Source organism: Vigna radiata, unplaced genomic scaffold, assembly GCF_000741045.1.
Source record: "Vigna radiata var. radiata cultivar VC1973A unplaced genomic scaffold, Vradiata_ver6 scaffold_206, whole genome shotgun sequence".
Lineage (NCBI taxonomy): Eukaryota > Viridiplantae > Streptophyta > Magnoliopsida > Fabales > Fabaceae > Vigna > Vigna radiata.
Genome location: NW_014542858.1, coordinates 230,874 through 252,636, shown reverse-complemented (window position 1 = coordinate 252,636; position 21,763 = coordinate 230,874). Strand labels below are relative to the sequence as shown.

The following is a 21,763-nucleotide window of genomic DNA, read 5'->3' as shown; positions in this document are numbered from 1 at the left end:
CATTTCTTCCCTCTAATTTTTTCCTCCAATTCCAAAACCCTATGTGCCTAAATTCTTCCTTCCTGTAAAAATCCCTCTGAACCCTAAAATTGCACGTATGCCTGGTTCATCTCTTCCTTTTTTTTTTTCCTTCTTTTATGTTAGATATGTTATCTTTATTTTATATTTATCTTTTACCTTTACTTAGTTTATTATTATTTCTTATTTGTATTTTGGACTTAGTCCTATATGTATATTCAACACAAGCAAGATTAATCCCATATATATTTTTCACTATATTCAACATGGTATCTAGAGTCAGGTTCTCTTGAGTAAAAATTTTTTTTTGTTGCCCCTGCCACTACATTTGCTGCTGTCGACGGTAACGCCATCTACCGCTGCCGTGGTCAATACTGGAATTCTAGTTACGACCGACGATCACATGGTTTTGAATGTCTTTGTCAGACAACCACCACGCCATCAACGATGCCTTCATTGGAACTCCTACGCACTCTCAGCGTCTTTTAAAGTTATGAATTTGCTCTCTTTTTCATCTTGCATGGTAGTATGTCTGGTAGAAATTCAAAGCGTCGAGGTCGCTCGTTTTCCTCTTTCAGGTTCATCGTGTGTTGTTGCACCTCTCGTCTCCTCTCAAACAGGTTGCTCTTGTGCCTTAATTAGAGAATCTTGAATTTTTTTAATATTTCTCTCTCCTATTCATCCATAGCCCCTAGGGAATGTTTATAATATCTGATAAGCATTTTCAGATCATTCCAAGAACTTGTGATCATTATTCATTTGGTATACTTATTATATTGTTATAAGAATTTCTGGGCCTTGTATGAATGGATTAACCTTTTTGTAACAATGCTATCAGAGCCTTGGCAAACATGATGTTTCGAGTTCGAACCTTGGGGAAACCTACTCCTACCATTGGGGGAGTCCCGAATTTTCCAAGCAGCCAGGGGCCGGCTTCTTAAGGAGGGGCATTTGTTATAGGAATTTTTGGGCCGTGTATGAATGGGTTAAACTTTTTGTAACATATATCCACATTTAAATCTTTATTACACTGTTTTTTCTTCCTGAAATAGCGTTTTGGAAGAAAGATTTGGATTGATTATGATTATTTTAAAATTCTATTTATGTGATCCTGTTGGTTGCTGCTTACTGCCTGTGCTGGTTTGTTATGCTTAACTTAATAGTTTTACACTTCGATTCTTTGACAGGTTCTGGGGATGGGAAGTGGCAAAGAAGTATGATAAGCTATATCCTTTCTTTGTCATAGCTATTTTCTGTACATATTTTTGTTTGGATAGTAATTTAATAACTAATAATATAGTTTTCTCCTATCAGGATGTTATGCTTTCAACTTTATTATCATGTTATTCCTGTTTCATTTTTCAGAATATTCTACCATTTGGTTATGAATACAATAATTTATTTCCTAATTGCAAACTCATAATAATGGAGTGAGAGTAGTCTTGACATGAAATTAAGCAGAAGAAAACACCCATAATAATCTTTTATAGCAACTTGTAATTATTTACTTATTACCTCTAAATGAAATGACTATGTTTGAGTGAATATATTTATAGTATATAGATTGCAGAAAAGAGTGCTAGAGAATATTGAAATACAGTTTCAAACTAGGCGAATCTACTTCTACATATAAGAATACATAAAAAAAGCAGTTTTTACAGGACTTTTTTCTTTCTTTTTATTTGACATTAGATCTCATTAGACAACTAATATCTTTTCAATAACTGTCTCCTTTTTCCTTCATTTGTGCCTACAGTATCCATTAAGTCATAACTTTTAATGGGAGAGGAGCCGGTTATAATGGTTAATAATTCTTTAGTATTTGTCCATTTTTCTTTCTAAGTCCGTTTTATTATATAGAAATAACATAATACACTATTTTGAAGCCTGGCAAATTGTGTGTGAAACTTGAACTTTTTAATTGCATAAAGCGATTATGCAAAAAAAGCTTCAAAATTCTACTTCGGGTAGCATAGTATTTTCCCTTTATGAATTCAAGTACGAATAGTACATACTATTCGAATGTTAATTCTTTTTGCCTTGTCTAGGTTGTAAGTTGGAGGAGTGCAACACAGGAAGAAGCTCCTTCACCCAGATATTTTAAGAAAGCAATGAGGTGGGAATAACACAGGACTCGTCATCTTAATCCAACTCAAAAAACGAGTCAAGTTCTATCACACTGCAAAGTCACACTTTCCAACTTTCTTAGTTTCAAGTCCCAACCTCCAATGGTCGTAGTTGCATTATCCTCCTCTCTTCCGTACCATCAACGCCGCCACCCGCCAACCGCACTCCTGCAGTCTCTGCCACTCCACCACCGCCAATCCCAAAACCCTCCTCCTCAACCCCCGACCCCGAATCCCGGCCTCAAATACCACCGCCACTCCAAGTATCACAAGCCCGTGCCACACGATGGCGTAGTCGTCTCCGACGACGCGGACCGCTCCGTCATTATTGGTAGTCCGGCGTGTCCTACCTGCTCCCCGGTGCACCGTTCGAGTTCCAGTTTAGCTACTGGGAGACGCCGAAGGCAAAGCCGATCGCGATTCGGGAGCCGGAGTTTCTCCCATTCGCGCCACCCACGATGCCGCGGCCGTGGACGGGGAAGGCGCCGCTGAAGAGCAAAAAGAAGAAGATTCCGTTGTTCGACTCGTTTAATCCTCCACCGCCTGGCATGAAGGGCGTGAAGCACGTGGAAATGCCGGGGCCGTTTCCATTGGGGCAGTTCCCGAAGGAGGGTAAGACGAGGGAAGAGATTCTCGGGGAGCCTCTGAAGAGGTGGGAGATACAAATGCTTGTTAAGCCGATGATGTCGGATAATCGGCAGGTTAATCTTGGAAGGGATGGATTAACGCATAACATGCTGGAGTTGGTACATTCACATTGGAAGCGTAGCCGTGTCTGTAAAATTCGTTGTTTAGGTGTTCCAACTGTTGATATGGATAATGTTTATCATCATATTGAGGTATAGTGTCCCTTTTCTTTCTTTAGGATTGATTCGTATTTTGTGATTGCAAATTTCTTACACCAGAATGTATTTCAGATTAATCTCTGAGCATATTGATACCAAATACCAACATTTGCACCAGATTATTTCTGGGCATGTTGACATGGATTATGACCAAGAAATAAGAACACGTTAGGGCCTGTTTCTTTAAAAGATTATTTTTTATTATTTTAACTTAGGCACTGTTGAATAAACTTAAATTAGGGATAGGTTTTAAATCTTATTTTTCAGTGGTTTTGAAATTGTTGTCTTAAATAGTTTTTTAAAATTCGCCAATGGCAAATAACTGGTCTTATCACTGGTGCACATATGATTTGGCTGTAATTGAGTGAGTAGGAGATTACATTTACAGGGGCGACTGGCTTTGATAGTTGTTGTATTGTAGCCTTTCTTCTCTTTCACATATTATTTTTTAATTTTTATCTATGTAATAATAAGGTAGCAATATTCAGTCGAATTGTTCTGACAGGTTCTGTTTCATAGTTGAGGCATTTTCTTGTCTTCAATAAAGTATTCTGTTCATAGTTATATTGACAATAATTTCATCAATGCCTTGTCTATTTTTAGTCAAACTTTGTATGCCATGGCAGGAGAAAACAGGGGGGAAAATAATTCATCGAGCTGGTGGTGTGGTGTACCTTTACCGTGGCAGAAATTACAACTATAGAACTCGTCCACAGTATCCAGTGATGCTCTGGAAGCCAGCTGCTCCTGTTTACCCAAAACTTATAGAAGATGCTCCAGGAGGATTAACAAAAGCTGAAGCTGATGAAATACGGATGAAGGGAAAAAGCCTTTTACCAATTTGTAAATTAGGTAACCATCTAATGGGTTTCGTTTCTGTCTTTCTCATGCACATGCACACATAGCATGAACAAATTTGACATTTTAGTGTACCCTTTTGTCTTTATTTTTCTTGCCTGGAGCAACTGAAGTCACAGAAGTTGAAGCAAGGCTTTGTCTAAACTTGAAGTCTTTATTTTGATATATGTTTTGAAGGTCATGGAAATAAGTTGGCGCCATTAATATTTGTCTGAGTTCTGCAATTTCAGAGTTCATTAGGATTAATAATTGATAGAAGTGCTTCAGAATCCAAAGTAAAGAATAATTTTTTGGAACCCAGATCCTTATTGTTGTGCCAATGTGATAGCAGCCTTTGCCTACGATTAAAAGATTTACCTAGATATTCAAGAGTTCAGGGTTCTCTCCAGTCCCCATTCTTTAATCTTGTCATCCTTTTTCAAAATCATAAGATGACTTCTCTGTCAACCTTCCCTCTTTATTTATAGGCAACATGTGATATTTCTTCTACTATCTCAAGCCCATCCAACTACCCTACCTGACTCCCTAATAGACACGTTGTTAGATCTCTTTGATCAAGAAGTCTAACAGTGCACTCCACACACACCAGACTAACAGAAACAGTAAAAGAAAGTATGTTTATTGCTGAATAGCTAATGAAACAAACCCCAATACACCAAGGAAGCCTCCCTTCCTCCACTGGAACAATAATCCAGTCTAGACTTTATAAATTCCAAAACTAACTCCCTGGACAATTAACTCCTATATTTATAGTAAAAGACTCTAACTGTAAACAGCCCACTGTTCTAACTGTCAACAGCCCATCCCACTTTCTTTCTCCTTTCATACACTTTTAGAGCTCTACCATTATCCGCCACCTCAAGAACCACCTTATCCTCAAGGTTGGAACTGTGAAGCTTGATCTCATGACTCCTTTTCATTATCGCGTTATCATATGAAAGGAATCCACTAGCTACTGTCCTCCAATTCAGGTCTGGAGGCTTGGGTGGTGGTCTATATGAGAGTATTACTGACTCTTTCTGTTCCATTAATAAGAACTGCTCCTTTTCCAAGATTCCCCTAGAACATATGACTGTTCTATACAGCTTTCTGACCTGTGACCTCTTACATTGTGGAGCACAAGTATTACAGTTTGCTTCTGAAACTGTCTGCACTACTTCCAGTCCTAAAGTTTCTTTCCTACCATCTTTACCTTTCACCACTGTGAGTAATATAAGACGGCTAGTTAATAAAGATTCTGCAAGAAACCTGGAAATTCCTTTGTGGCCAATGCTAGAAGCTAGATCTGTAGGTTTTATAACCTCAGTAATTTCAGAAAATGGACTTATAACAGCCCTAGTGGATGCACCCATGGACACCCAGACCACAACGGGGTCACCTCCTGACAACACTGTTTTAACTCCAGGCCTTCACAATTCTTCCCCTTTCTTCACTGTTTTGACATACCCACCACAACCTACCACTCTATCTTCACTAAAACAGCAACTTTTGCAGCTTTACTTGGAGAAACAAGAGTCACAACCTTCCCATCATGGTCTTTACCTGATGTATTTTCCCTACCAACATTTGACACATTATCCCCCCTTACAATAGCATCTTCTGCCACTTTCTCCACAGCAGCCACACCAATGTCTCCATCATAATTTTCGTCATTGTCTTCCTCTTCACATATACTTTCTTCTCTCCTATCTTGCCCTCTACTTCCAACAATGGTCATGTTATCCACCCTTACAACAGCAGCTTCCGTGACTTTTGTAGTTTCGGCTAACTTCTCAAAAACAGAACCATTATGATAGGAACCCGGAAATAGTTAGGCCTAAACCCAAAATATCTAAGGTGTATGTTAGACAAAGAAAGAAGGGCAAAGTAGGGGATCAAAATGGCAAGAGAGAGAATGAGAAGAATTCCATGAAACAAACTGTTGAGCTGAAACATTAGGAGAGGAGAAATTCTGTTATGTGGGTATAAGGAGTGGAAGGAGAGTGGGAGGAAGGGGGGCTGGAATTGGGAGAGACTAGACACTCTCTAACTGTCTAGGAATACTTTTTTTCTTGCTTACAGATCTGTAATTTTCTTCCTAGGATATGCACTCTGTTTTTCTTTAATAATAAAGTGAATATTCAGCTATAGTGTGCTTTCTTATTTCTGTTATCTATCAATTAGTATAGAGCCAGGTTATAAATAGGGGTATTCTCCACTGGCAGATCCAACTCAGCTACTAAAATGACTCCCTTTAAGGCTTTATATGGGAGAGAACCTCCAGTATTAATTAGAGGAGATATGATACAGTCTTCTGTGGAGGAGGTTAATAGGTTGGTGGCTGATCAAAATCATATGTTGGATGAGTTAAAAGAGCATCTAGTCCAGGCCCAAAATAAAATGTGCAAGCAAGCCAATAAGCACCGACGGGAGGTGGAATTTCAAGTTGGAGATGTAGTGTATTTGAAGATACAGCCTTATAAATTAAAGAGCTTGGCTAAAAAGGTCAATCAAAAGTTAAGTCAGAGATATGATGGGCCTTACGAAATTATGGAGAAATTTAGTCCTGCTGCCTATAAACTGCAACTACCTACAGGAAGCAAAGTGCATCCAGTTTTCCATGTTTCTGCACTTAAGAAATCCATCGCTGCAACAATCACCAGCCAACCATTACCTTTATTTTTAGCAGATGATTGGGAATTGAAGGTTCAACCAGCAGAAGCACTTGCTGTTAGAAGAAATCAACAAGGGGATCTCAAAATTCTTATTAGGTGGAAAGATTTACCAGATTTTGAAAATTCATGGGAAGCTTTATCTACAATCAACATTTTCCTGATTTCCACCTTGAGGACAAGGTGCATCTTGTCAAGGGGAGTGTTGATAGGAACCCGGAAATAGTTAGGCCCAAACCCAAAATATCTAAGGTGTAAAAGAAGGGCCAAGTAGGGGATCAAAATGGCAAGAGAGAGAATGAGAAGAATTCCATGTAACAAACTGTTGAGCTGGCACATTAGGAGAGGAGAAATTCTGTTATGTGGGTATAAGGAGTGGAAGGAGAGTGGGGGGAAGGGGGGCTGGAATTGGCTGAGAATTGGGAGAGCCTAGACAATCTTTAACTGTCTAGGAATACTTTTTTTCTTGCTTACAGATCTGTATATCTCTTCCTGGGATACGCACTCTGTTTTTCTTTAATAATAAAGTGAATATTCAGCTATAGTGTGCTTTCTTATTTTTGGTATCTATCACATTATCTCTTCCTCCGAACCTCCTTATCAGTGCCTCTGTCAACTCTTTCCAAGAAGGGTTCTTGGTTTTCTTTTTCGAGACCTTGAGCCAATAGCTTGCACCTCCCTCCATGCAGAAGTAAGCCAACTTGAGCCTTTCCTTCTCTGTGACATTTTGGATGCCAAAGAACTTCTCTGCCTTAGAGATCCATCCCATCAGGTCCAGCCCCTCAAATGTGGGCAATTCTTCCTGCATCCTCCAATTCCACTGCACTTTGCCCTTATCTTCCTCTAGCTCTTCCTCTGAAAAAATCTTTCTTTCCTTTCATGACAGATTTCTCACTTCTTTCTGATCCCTTTATCTGAATCTTGATATTCTGCAGCATTTCTTTTATTTCTTAGGTAGCTCTTCTCCATTTTGCACTACTCTATGGGTATCTTTCTTCCTTCTTCTCTTCATCATTAGCCAAGTACTCTCCTTCTTCAGAGAATTTCTTGGCTTTCTTGATGTTTTGCAGATTGTCTTTCACAACATCCCTACCCTTCTTTACTTCTTTCTTTCCTTTCTTCTTGTCTTGCAGAAATTCCTCTTTCCCTCCCCTTCTTGCTTTGTCAAGAGATTTCTCCGTTCCTTTTGAGTCCCTTTCTTGATTCTGGTCTTCCAATATCATTTCTTGGATATTTCTTTTCCATTCTACTAGCACCCTTTTCTGTTTGCTAGCCCACCTCTCCACAGTATAACACCTTCCTTCCAATGCATTCATTCTTGCTTCCATCTCGCTCCTCCTCCAAGGATCCGACAGGTCGGATCAATCTTGTTAGATCTCTTTGATCAAGAAGTCTAATAGTGCACTCGACACACACCAGACTAACAGAAACAGTAAAAGAAAGTATGTTTATTGCTGAATAGCAAATGAAACAAACCCCAATACACCAAGGAAGCCTCCCTTCCTCCACTGGAACAATAGTCCAGTCTAGACTTTACAAATTCCAAAACTAACTCCCTGTACAATTAACTCTTATATGTATAGTAAAAGACTCTAACTGTAAACAGCCCACTGTTCTAACTGTCAACAGCCCTTCCAACTTTCTTTCTCCTTTCATACACTTTTAGAGCTCTATCACACGTAACAAACTAATAAAGGGTATTTATCTGTAATATGGGAGTATCACTACACTATGTATTAGGACTAAAAAGAAGGGAATGTAATTAGGGTTGTTGGAAGTCCCACATCGACTAGAGATAAAGCCAATTTATAATATATAAGTGGGATGCAGACATTACCTTACAAGCCGGTTTTGTAAAGTAAATATGGAGAACAAAGATTAAAAGATTACCCAGAGTACTAGAGCATATATAAGGGAAACACTTGGAAGATAACTGTTTTTCCTCTTCTCTGTTCTGCAAATTTTTTCTTTTTCTTTGTTTATATCTATCAATCTTTGGTGGCTCTTTAACAATTTTTCCTACCTTCTGGATCTCATTGGCGAATAAATGGAAAATTTGATCTCTTGAATAAATTACCACAGATAAAGCCTACAGCCTCTTTCATTAGCTTCCAGAATTTCGAAGATTAAGAAGAGTATTGCTAATTGAAGAATTATGGAATTGGTCTTGAAGAAGGAACATGCGAAAGCACAAATGTGGTTAGGGCTTTACTTCATCACAATTGAACAAGAGGGAAAAATTTGGAAAAAGGGTGTTCATACTTTGGCAATGACGAAGTTGTTCTTGGTTGAAGACAGTCCTAGTTTCCACGGAAGTGGTACATCATTGAGTTGGAGTCAAAACAGCAAGAAGCCAAACCAAAAATGGAATGGTTATTGGAAAAACAAGAAACAAAAGCGAATGTGGATAAGTGACGGAACATAGAATGACCTAGTGGCAGAGATGATAGAAGTACAAATTGAATAGGTAGATGCAACACTTAATCCGGGTCCTCAAATCTTAGATTTTTGTGACTATAGAAGAATGATAGAAACTTGTTCAAATTCAATTCCATTAAATTTAAATTTCTTACGCAAACATATTGATTGCTTCAGCAGCATTTTAAAGACAATGGGTATGTTGGTGTTGTGGATTACTTACCCGCATTTTCTTTGAAATAAGATATGGATTAGAACAGTGGCACTCAATTAGGGACACATGCAATAATGGAATTCCAGAAAATGGGCAGCCTTTTGCCAAATTGGCGTATCCCAAGCTTGGCTTAGGATTTGTGTGAAAGGATTTATTCAGATAATTAAAAAGTTTGAGGGGAAGAAACAACTCTTTGAGAAGGGGAAATCCTTTATAGGAGAGTTCTTTCTCTTGTCGTTCAATAAATTCATTTCTATCGTTCTCTCTTCTCTTTCATGGGTTCACACAATGTTCAAAAAAAAAATATTTGACTATGGAATGCTATGGGCTTTTCAAGATGAAATATTCCTCTGGTTAGTAGAGTATGTAAGATGTTGAAGATAAAACTAGTCCAAACTCTCATAGTTAAGGAAAGACAATTAAAATCTACTAAAGTAAAATGGATAAGCTGTCATTATGTTTGATTTTTTTTTTCTGATCTGTATATTTATTCCACAACTTTCTCCAATTTTGAATTTTTATTGATATTACATTCTTGATTTTAGGTTATTAAACAATAATTTAAGATGAGTTATGGTTTTATTTCTAAATTTTTACTTCTGTAATGTTACAGCCAAAAATGGAGTATATACATCCCTTGTACAGGATGTCAGAGATGCTTTTGAAGGAAGTATTTTGGTGAGAGTTAACTGCAAGGGATTGGATCCTAGTGATTACAAGAAAATTGGTGCGAAACTCAAGGTATCAACATGATAGGCTTGTATATCAACATGTTCCTTTTGCTCCCTGTTTGCTGTGGTGGCTTGCTTTGTTCTTTTTGTGCCTTACTAGCTATGCTCATAAGAAACAATTTTGATATCTTTTCTGGGTATAAAGTCAATAAAATGAATTCAAAGTGTTGAAGGAAGTCATAAACGCTGAGAGTGAGAGTTGGAGTCCACATTGGGTAAAAGTAGGCAAGAAAAACAACATTTAAAAAGAGAAGATCCATAGACGTATGATCTTAAAATTTTGGGTTGAAAGTAGTATTATAATTTCTTTTGTTCATGACTTAAATGTCCTAAATCTCCTCGAGAGCAACAGTTGTGGAATCATTTATTTGCATCAGATACTGCAAGCGAGACAGATTCTGTTAGGATATAGGGTATTTGGGATATAAGGATATAATGGGAAATGAGATTAGGATAGAAGGTAGAGGAATTGTATAAATAGATTGATTGGATAGTTTAGAAGGCAGTTTTTGAGTACATTGTTTGTTAACAGGCCACTGACCTATGAAGAGGGTTATGCCTCTGGATTTTGTATACACACACTATTCTTTCTGTTAATAATACACAATTCACCATATATTTCTCTCTGTTTTCTGGGTGTGAGAGACTGTGAGGGTGTTTTTGATTGGGTTTCTTGTTCAGAAACCTATCAGATTCTCAGGAACCGGATTGCTATCCATGTATGTAGTGTATCAGTAAGCTATTCTGGCACTTCCCATGAATTTGACTAGCCAGCAAGTCAGTGAAGAAACTACTCCCTTATGATTTCTGTCTCAGTAGAGACACCTGCCTGAACGAGCAAGTTGGACAGTCTACTTTTTGCAAGCTCGTGAACGACCCATCTGCTTCATCTTGTTAATGTAGATCTGATGGGATTTTCTTACATACTCCTCGTCACCAAACTCTCCAGCACCAGACAGGAAAATATTATCAACAGGTTTTTTGAAGAGGATCTCTCTCAAGTTCTCAGATACTATACTGTCTAAGTTGACATTGCCTTTCTTGAGTTCCCTTATCTGCTTCATATTGAGCCTACCTTGAGTTACAGCAATCTTATCTTGATTATTTTCTGAACATACTCTGCACGTAGCGTACTTGCTTCTGGAGTTTACAGAGCTGCTCCAACCTGGCCTTTGTCTATCTTTCATAGCTAAAATGACATCAGCTTGTTGCCTAAAAGCTTACTCAACTAGACCTCTGTGCATTTCCACTCTTTCATTATCACTCAATCCGAGAATCCCAGCAAACTGATTTGGAAGAAGATGCTTAGAATTATCCTTCTTTTTGGTGATCTGAGCACCAAATGGAACACTTGTCACTTCACCAGATAGACATAAAAGTATTTCTTGTAAAGCTCAGGCCTATCCCTTTAAGGAATATAATCTTTAAGAGTAATTTCTGTCTAACCAGGTTTGCCCAAATTTTCCGTAAGATCTTCAATTGGTCTTATTTTCTTGAGTGTCTGAAGCGACTCCCAGTCGTCATCCTCACGTTCTGTAATGTCCTCTTCTTTCACGGGTTCTTCGGTTGAAATCTAACTTGGCTACCCTGTAATGTCCTCCACCAACTTAGTTACAACTAAGTTGTTGAAAGCTAGCATCTTCTTTTGTTCTTTTACAGACTCTACGATTTCCAGCTGCTCAGGCACGTTTTATGTAATTAATAAATATCTTCGCTACTGCCTTGTTTGTGAAGGACATAGAAACTTCCCCAGTAAGGTTCTGGCCATGTGCGGCTTTTCTTACTGCTTTCTGGATTTCAGCATCATATCCATCAGTGCCTGATTCAATTGCATCCTTGACAACCTCTTTAAACAATCTGCCACAGATACCTGAATGAGTTACTTCAACAATCTGTTGAAGTATGCAGAGCATTTTCACCCACTCCACTTTGAACCTGTTCGAGCTGCTCACAGGAATTGTATGTGCAGAGGACATAATTTTATTCATATGTAAATAAACTTATTTATGGAACATGAGCAAAAGAGAAACTATCAGTGGATAAACTGATGAAAGATAGTACCTATATGGGATTAAACAGATTTATCCTATTAGTCAAGATGACTTTTATTTAATATAAAAACATGAAAATCTAATATATTCTATTTATTAATCCAACAGTGATATCTTCAACAAATCTTATATATTAAATAAAAAAACTTAACGAATGACAACCTTGTCTTCATCTAGTTTTAAGAAATCTAAAATGAAATTAAATAATATATTAAATAATATTAAAAGATAATTTCTTAGGCAAGTCCGATAAAAATCTCAGTCATTTAATCTTTTTTTCAATTGGGGTTCCAGCCCATCCTTCAGTATCAGCTCTGGGCATAATGAGGGACTTGTAACAATTTATTACTGCAACAAATTATGCATTGGACTTTCTTCAAAGTCTTTAATATATTTTTTCATAATAATACATGGTCATGTTCAGTTTAGGTGTTGCCACAATAATTTGAAATAGAATCCTGTGCTGCATGCGTTTTGATAGTCTTGTGTTGGCAGGATTTGGTACCTTGTGTGCTGTTGTCTTTTGATGATGAACATGTATTGATGTGGAGGGGCAAAGATTGGAAATCAAGGTACCAGCAACCTGTTCCTGTTTTTACACCTTCAAAAGCTGGTTTTACAGGGAATTCAGAAAATTCAGGTACGTGTTACGGAAAGTAAATTCGGTTGAACCATTATGTTTTGTGTAATTATAATGGGAAGTGTAAGGAACGTTAGAACAAATGGGGTTGTAAGCAATGGGGTTGTTGTAAGCAATCCTGACTCTTGGAAAGAAATGGGGTTGTTCTTAAAACATGCATTTAATGCAATTCCCCGGCTGATAATATTCCAACAAGCACTCAAAGCTCTCTCTATGTATTTCAATGGAGTTTATTATGCAAATTTCAGGAATCACTATTGACATAAACACATTAGAAAGGCATTGCTTCGAGGATTCATGAATTTTGTCGAGCTAATTGCTTGTTTTGGGTATAGTTCAATTAACCTCGAGTTTAGTAGATTTTAAGTTATAGAAATGCTTGTACAATTGCTTGGGCACCTTTATATAGGGATACTGTGAGGAAATTAAGGAAAGAAGTTTTACCGTTGGTTTATGGTTTTCGAACGAGACAAACACGTGGAGGCGCATCTGATCTATTGAAGTTCTTTGAAATTCCTTTTGTAATTAACTTCATTATGTTATTTTATGAGAAGGTAACTTATTTTACCGGATTATTTTTCATTGCAGTGAGATTAAGCTTTCTCTCTCTTTGTCCTCTAAGTTACAAATGTGATGACCCCAATAATCATTTTCCTAAGAAGCTTCGATGATAAACATACTATATTCGGTGGTCTTTTCCTTGACGCTAGCTGATTATTCAACTGCTGTCTATTTTATGTTATAATCAGCCTTCAAGAATTGTTAATTTCTATCTTGTGCATAGATGAATTATATATAATATTTTTGTCCCTTTGTTTGATATTGGTAAAATATCAGTTGAACATATGCTGAGCTACATGGTAATGTTTTGACATCAGGTAAGAGTGACGACAACCAAACTAATCATGGCGACAACAATATGGTGAACACAAGCCCAAAAATGTTATCTCTGTCGAAGCATGCAATTGAATCTAGCAAAGCTTTGCTGCTGGATGAATATGATCTTGGTCCTGATTGTTTGTTGGAGAGGGTAGAGGAATTTGAGATTGCTTCGCAGGCGTTGCAGCGCTCCCATCCAGTATTTAGCATGTCAGTCGAAGAAAATGACCCAGAAGCTTCAACTGCAAACTTTGAAAGTAGTTATTCTAGTGATGACTTTCCTACTGAAAAAGAGGATGAAGAAGATTATGATGACTACCATGATGATGAAGATTATAATGAAGTGGACACATCAGTTCAATCCGGATCATTAGGCATTAATATGATTGTTAAAAAGTTAAAACAAAGACCATTTGAGTAAATACTTAATTCAACATTAAAAATGGCAATTTCAAGAGCATTTGAATTGAAAAAAATATCAGACTTAAAATGTTAAATTGAGTAAAAAAGGAAATTAGTTATCTCATATCTAAATAACCAGGTTTGTTAAAAAAAAAAAACGGCATTTGAATGATAAAAAATGTTATTTAGATTTTGTTTTTAAAAACTGAATTATTCCTAAACAATTTTTTTAAGTTTTCCTATAATTTGTGAAATTGAATACATATTTTAGAATAATATATTTATTAATTATAATTTGAATGATTTAGATAATTTAACTGATTAAATATTAATTCAGGTTTATTTTGATTAAATTATTAAAAGTTTAATTCATCTATATCAAATCACTTCTAAAATTTTTTTAATTAAAGGTTTTTTTTAATATATAAATACGTATTCATTTTTTCTATTCGTCATTCTTCTTAAAAAATTGTGGTTAAAAAATTAAAACGCTTTTTCTTATAAAAGAAAACTCACGAGAGCGCATTAAAACGTTGTAAAACAGTATTTGCATTTCAACTTTTAAATGGGAGAGTATAAATACACTTTTATTAATTATTTAAACTTTTATAAGGTTAAATATTTTAGTAAGATAACGAAATGAGATTTTTATTTTGGTAAGAAAAAACAAATAATTTGATTTCGTACATGTATATGAATTCTTTTGCAAACCATTAAAATTAAGATATGAAATTGCATGGATATTGAAACCTTATTTACTATTTTATGCAACCAAACACATTAGAAAAATGTAGTATATAAATAAATTGTGGTTCAAAATGAAATATAATATTCTTTTAATCATACTAATTTTGATTTATTGAAAATTGTGACTTTTGGTTAATTTTATCTAAAAATATCTCATTTTATTAAATTTATTTATCAATTTTATTTATAAGCAAACTCATTCATAAAAAAATTGTATCAGATCAAATTTATTCATATAATTCCATATAAGGTTAATTATTTATTTATTATTATAAAAATCCAATAAATGAACAAATCCATGTGAAACAGACAAAATAATCTAATCAATTTTTTATAAATAAATATTTTATAAATTTATTTTTTTAATATTTAAAAAATATGATTTTACGGACGAAATGGACACTCACTTATGAAAAAAAAACTATTAATGAGTGAATTGAATTAAATTGTTATTAAATGAACCAAATGAAGTTAGATTGTTATAGATCAATATAAATGACAGGAACAATTGATTTTGAGAAAAGTGGAATAGAAAGGATATTATATAATAGCCAGAAAATACTATTTAGCTGTAATAGACTTATAAATAACACATAAGAAGGTTTAATTAAAAACTATACTCTGTCATCCAAAATTGATGTTCTGAACTAACCAGTTTATTCTCTTCACGAAAACTTTACTAGTTCCGAATGAAAGACTGACCAAACTCAAACACACGTAAATTAATAAAATAATAGGAACGAAGAATTTGGCACATCACATTCAGACTCAAAGATTCAATACAAAAACCTGAAGCTTCAAACTGAATTTAGCTTTAAGAAAAAGTAGGAATTGTTGTGAACAGCGTATATTGTTTTACCCTTCCTCTTCTTATATAGTCATCAAATTCCTTCTGCACTCACATATAAAAGAATAAAGCAAAGCATCTTCTGCCCTCTAAATTTTACTTGTAAACATTGAGTGTCACACCTATTTTATTTTGTTCTTTCTCCAATTGGATCAAGTAATGAACTTTTCGAACATTGGGATGAACCCTTCTCAAGTAAGGAATCTACATTTTATTACCTTCAAAAATTCATCATCAATCTTGTTATCTATCTCACCTTAGTTTACACTCATTCTTTCCCATCCCACCTCAGTTTCAATTTTCTCAACAACAATAATCATCTCAAACTTCTGCTTCAGTTCTGATTACATTCATCTGTGAAGTAGCTCATACTACATTAACAATTAATGTGCTAGAGGTGATTGATTACTTTCCTATATACACATGTTCAATGTTGCTTATCTTTGTGGTGTCTTTGTAGAATTTTTGAAGTTCTCATCCATTTTATCATGCTGTTGCAGTGTTCTGAATGTTATAGTTGAAAAGGGTAATCTAAAGCATGATCCTCCCACCACTGTGCCTAGTGTTGTTCTAAGAAACTCATCAAGAAGAACATTTATTTCTGAAGCAATTGCAGGAAATCATGAGTTTGTTATCATGGCCTTCTAGCCACTCATGGCAACCCACCAAGAGTTTAGACACCACTGCCTTAAGTTATTGGTTGAATTGGAGGTTCTTATTTTGTGCTCTATGGATTTTAGGATCCATGGCTCTAGCATTTTTCTTGATATTCAAGTATGAAGGATTCAATAAATCAAGATCAAACAGTGGAGAAAGTGAAGGAGAAGAAGCTGAATTGTTACATGAGGATGAGGCATGGAATACCTGTCTCATAGGAATTGATCCTTCATGGCTGCTAATTTATAGAGTAATTTGTTTTATTGTGCTTTTGGCTTTGGTCATTGCCAGTGTTGCTGCAGATGGAGCAGTCATATTTTACTTCTACACTCAGTAAGCAACTTTAGTTAACCATCTTCTATCTTATATTCTTCAATCTAAAGTGCCTTAACATTAACAATGTATCTAACAAAATCTCTGTTTAAAAAAGATGTCACCTTCTATATTTAAAAGTAATCATAATTAGCATTTAACAGTGATTATAAACTATTACAAAATACCCTTTAGAGAATCAAAACCAAATTTAAAATTTTTCAAACCCAAAAGGATTAAACTAATGATAGTTAAGATAAACTGTTGTTTTTATAAGGGTTCTAATCGTTTTTTTTTTTGTGTTTTCTTGTGCTGAGCAGATGGACCTTTACATTGGTGACTATTTACTTTGGGGTAAAGCTTCACATTTCCGACTCTGATAGATGTAGCAGAAAATTTTAGTATGAAAAATTGAAAATGCACTAATTTAGTTTTTAATTTTCTGTTTAATTCATATCTTATGTGATTGGGTTATCTGTTATCTGAAATTGATTTTCAGCTTGGATCATATTTCTCCTTATATGGATGTTCCCTGAAACAAGATAAAATCACAGTGAATGATGCAGAAGTTGGCATTGCTACCCATGATAGAAAAATTGCTTCTTTATGGGGTTACGTTTTTCAAATTATATTTCAGGTAATTGGGAGTTTTTTTCATCTTTTTTTTTTTTACTATCAAACATAATATCTTAAAACCAAAAGAGAATGTTTTCTTGGTTTTGTTGTGTTGTGTGGTTAATTTGTTTTTATTTTTGATTTTTCTTTTAAATATATAGACTTGTGCAGGTGCTGTAGTGTTAACGGATTCAGTGTTCTGGTTCATCATTTATCCTCGTCTGAGCTCCAACAAAGATTATAGTGTTGATTTTGTAAGTATAATCAACATTCTCCTTTCTCTCTCGTTTATCCTTTTTCCTGCCAAATTCTTCAAAATATCATAAAAAATGTTTCAACTTTCCACCTAGCTTCACATAAATATTATTACTTCTCCTTTAATACTAAAACAAATAAAAATATTTTTTCTATATTAGTTACATTAATTGTTAATTTCTTTTTACCCTTTTTTATCATTAAATTATATCATTAATTTTCCAAAATAAATTATAAGAGCACCACTTTATTTGTGATGTTTTAAGATGTTCCAAACATATAAAATGTTAAATTATAAATGTTAGGCTGCTCTTTCTTTCATCTGAAAATATTTGCTTTTTCGTCATTTTGCAGTTGGTTTTCTGTATGCACTCAATTAATGCGCTTTTCCTCCTCGGCGACACGTCATTGAATTGCATGGTGAGTTTTAGGTTTATACACATTTTTTTTATTTGAATCAAAATCATTAAGTTAATTTTACTCTTTTCTTGTTCTATGAATGCTTTTAATTTTCAATAAAATTGCAAAATTTTTATATTAAATTTATCTTAAATAAAATCAAAATATGTTTTCAAGGACCCCTATTAATCATCCAATAATTATTAATACCGTTTAGGACAAAATTTAAATAAATTTTGTCTGTATGATTCTCTCGTTTGTGTTAAAGTTTGTACAAGCAATACGTATTTATATTTACGTAATTGTTTTAAAACTTGAAATATAATTGAAGAATAATACAAGTATTTATTATTGTTAACAAGTGCAGAGATTTCCAATGTTTCGATTTGCATATTTTGTGTTGTGGACGGCTACTTTTGTGATTTTTCAGTGGATCATTCACGTTTGCGTTTCACTTTGGTAAAATCTTATATCCCCTTTTTTATGACTCATTTTTTAGTCCAAGAGAATTTGTTTGTTCCTTTCATAACTTACGAACCTCTGTTACAGGTGGCCTTATCCTTTTCTTGATCTATCCTCTCCCTATGCACCCTTATGGTAATTTTCTTCTCATTGCTTCATAAAGTTTAATATATGAGAAAAATAATGCATAATAAGGTGTAATGTTCAAATTCAGGTACTTGGCTGTGGCTTTGATGCACTTTCCATGCTATGGCTTCTTTGTTTTAATAATAAGGATGAAGCACTTGTGGCTATCAAGATCATTTCCTGCCTCTTCCCGCTTTGTTAGGTGAAATAAGTGCTACCATTTTGCCAAGCAAGAGTGATTTTGATTATTCCAATTTCTATGTAAATTCATCCCTACCATTCTAACCCTGTACTTTAATAATGTGTTTGACAACTAGAAGCCGCTTTTTATAGCTTCTACAATCTTTTATATTATAGCTTTTTAACCCATTATCTGAAATGTTGCTTTAAACATGTACACGGACAAAGAGGATAATATTTCATAATCGTAATTAGCATAAAACATGTATCATCATTTCATATCAAACATGGTATCTGAGGACAGATGTCCATGAATCTTTGTATAAGCATAAATGAATGCATCACTGGTAAATTGAACATCACATTACAACTCTAAAGATAGAAATGCATTAGAAGGATTGCAGAGATTAAAAGTATTGTTGGAAGTCTCACATCGACTAAAGATAAGGCCAATTTATAATATATAAGTGAGGTGCAATCCTCACCTTATAAGCCGGTTTTGTGGGGTTGAGTTAGGCTTAAACTCCACTTCTAATATGGTATCAGAGCCATGATTAGAGCCTATCCTAGCGAGTTTTAAGTGGACATTTCTATTTCTATTCCACCCGTTGTCGGGCCAATATTGGACCACCCAATTTCTAGTTCTAAGTGGACATTTCTATTTCTATTCCACCCGTTGTCGGGCCAATATTGGACCACCCAATTTCTATTATCACGCACGAGATGTTTATACCTTGGCATGAAGGGGGTGTGTTGGAAGTCCCACATCAACTAAAGCCAATTTATAATATATAAGTGAGGTGCAATCCTCACCTTACAAGCCGATTTTGTGAGGTTGAGTTAGGCCTAAAACCCACTTTCTAATAAGCATTGTCTTGGTGCCTTGTAATCTTATTTACTTATATTTAGAATGAAGATTATAGCAACATACAAGCAAGTTGGTATTATCCGTTCCCTTATTCTTAAGTAAAGAGGGTCTTTGCTTGCATCATCATGGGGTAACACTCTTTTCCACAACATTTTGCTACTAAGATACTAAATTTTTTTTATAAATTGTATCCATGGATAGATGAGATGAAGCCAGATAAAAGGAAAAGGATGGCCAAAAGATGACAAAGGAATGCCATCACTCATCTAAAAGACTTCAATAATTTATAACTTAGTTTTCTCCATGTATCTTCTGGGATAAACTGTTCAACATGAGATATCTCCCCCGTTGGATCTAAAGCATCTTGAACTTTAACAATATAATAACATTGTTATGTTACTAGTGAAAGAAAATGGTTTTCCAGGTTGCTACTTAGCTGCTCATATTGGACATCTTGATTCTCGTAATTTGTCTTAAAAGGATATCAAAAGTAGTGTTGCGAGATAAAAATAATGGCATGGATTGAACAATACACACATTTAAATATGTTCACAAACTGATGTCACCCCCTCCGATTGTCGCCCCCTCCGGTGGTACTACCCCTCATGCCATTCCGCGAAACCTTCCTTCAATCCGATTAATCAATGTTGCCTTCAGGCCATACCAAGAACGATTCTTGGCTTTGTCTTTCCAGAACTGGGACCAATAAATCGCACTACCTTCCATATTGATGTAGGCGAGCTCTACCTTGTCCTCCACCACTTTCTGGATGTCAAAGAAGCGTTCTGCCCTGTTAATCCAACTATGAGGCTCGAGCCCTTCAAACGCTGGTAGGTCCACCCGTTTTCGCCAATTTTGTTGTATGCCCACGTTTTCACGTCTATCGTGATTATCATTCACCGAACTACTACCTCCTTTAGAATTTCCCTCGTGATTGTTCGGTCCTCCTCCCATTAGTCTCAACATTTGCTGCATGTCACGTCGCATCGCAACTGTCTCCTCCTAAATCCCTTCCACTGTGATCTCAAGATTCTCCATTCTTCCCTTCGTAGAACCCTCCATCGTCGTCACACGTCGCCATTGATCCGACAGGTCAGACCAAATTAATAGGTTTTTTGATATCGAAACTTAATCAATGAAGACAAGTTCTCACTCATAGAGAGAGAAAGAGAGAGAAAATGAATCGAAAACTAGATATTATTCACAAAGAATGGGTTTGTACAATAAAGAATCAAGGGCTGAACCCCTTTCACAAGCTAACCTGTCAACACACAAACTTCCAAAAGTTCCTCTACAATCAAACCCAATCTTATTTATACAAGACTCTCCCCACCCTTCCTAATGTTGTAAAAGGCTGACAGAATCACGAACAAATTTTCCTGAGGCGTGTAGAGTCACTGTCCTTAAGGACTTATCCACGGTGTGCGCAAGTCCCCCAGGATACAACAGGAACTTCTCAGAATATTTCTGAGGATCTCAAAACTAGCAAGGAACTCTTAAAAGAGTATAAGAATAACCCAGAATATTTTAGAAGAGAGAAGAGAGCTAGAGAATAAAACTCAGAAAAGAGAAGAATGAGAAGAATGATTTTTTTTGGTGTGTCTTGGAATGGAGGAGGAGCTCCCTATTTATAGAGGAAGGGAGAACCAAGAAAAATAAATGAAATTAAAAACAATTAGTGATTTTGACGTTGGAAAATTAATTCACATTAAAATTTGTGAACGTTGGCATATTAACATCATCATTTGCCATTTAATAAAAGAATATGAACGTTGTGAAACATTCCAAAACCAACGTATCTTTTGCAATATTACAACAATCCCCCACATATTGCAAAAGAAATAGAAAAAAAACGTTTTTGACTCAAATAGTTCAAACACTAAAAAAAATATAAGAAACTTTTATTCTGGGTCTCATAGGATGTAATGCATCAGAGCTGGTATAGCAAGCTATATGAACCAGTCTTAGATTGAGAAACTTAACACACAGTGTAGTTGGTATAGCAAGCTATATGAACCAAAGACACTTGACGTGTGTTAGAGGTTTATCAATCACAATACACCCCCACAATCCTTGCTGTTATCGCTGTGTTGCGCTTACTAGGCCATGCGCGTGCCCGATATTCATGAGTGCTCTAGAGATCATGCCAAGATCTCATTCAAGCGGCCCCACTTGACACTCATATAGGTGATTTCATCAAGTGTATGCTGCAAATCATACACCTCCCATAAGGGATATGAAAATCATTAAAAACTTTGTTTAAGGTAAAATTCTTTCACCACATAGAATTTTTATGACAAAGTTTAACCTCTCAATAATGCAGTCTCTAGCACTTTCACACACACCATAGGAAGGGACATAATTGATTAAAATCAATTTAGTGCTATCAGAGCTAACAAGTGACTTGTTTTTACCCATATGAACCTTATTCATGGGATCTCCAATCACAAAGGTTGGGTTAC

At 35.5% G+C, this 21,763-nt stretch overlaps 1 protein-coding gene and 1 pseudogene across 1 annotated transcript; both read left to right on the top strand.

The window, feature by feature from the left end:
• Positions 1-1,981: 1,981 nt before the first annotated feature.
• On the top strand, positions 1,982-13,985 carry LOC106780781 (annotated as a pseudogene).
• A 1,430-nt stretch (positions 13,986-15,415) lies between these two features.
• On the top strand, positions 15,416-18,615 carry LOC106780794. Its single transcript, XM_014669098.2, has 9 exons — positions 15,416-15,824; positions 15,928-16,417; positions 16,717-16,750; positions 16,896-17,033; positions 17,173-17,265; positions 17,621-17,686; positions 18,033-18,124; positions 18,215-18,262; positions 18,342-18,615. The coding sequence occupies exons 2-9, from the start codon at positions 16,050-16,052 to the stop codon at positions 18,457-18,459; spliced, it is 957 nt and encodes a 318-aa protein (XP_014524584.1). The 5' UTR covers positions 15,416-15,824; positions 15,928-16,049; the 3' UTR covers positions 18,460-18,615.
• Positions 18,616-21,763: the final 3,148 nt, after the last annotated feature.

Bases quoted from the DNA above. Each gene is read 5' to 3' on its own strand.
- LOC106780794 (XM_014669098.2), top strand. From the start codon at position 16,050: ATGAGTTTGTTATCATGGCCTTCTAGCCACTCATGGCAACCCACCAAG. The intron at 16,418-16,716 runs GTAAGCAACTTT...TGTGCTGAGCAG, and splicing joins ATATTTTACTTCTACACTCA to ATGGACCTTTACATTGGTGA. The intron at 16,751-16,895 runs GTAAAGCTTCAC...ATTGATTTTCAG, and splicing joins TGGTGACTATTTACTTTGGG to CTTGGATCATATTTCTCCTT.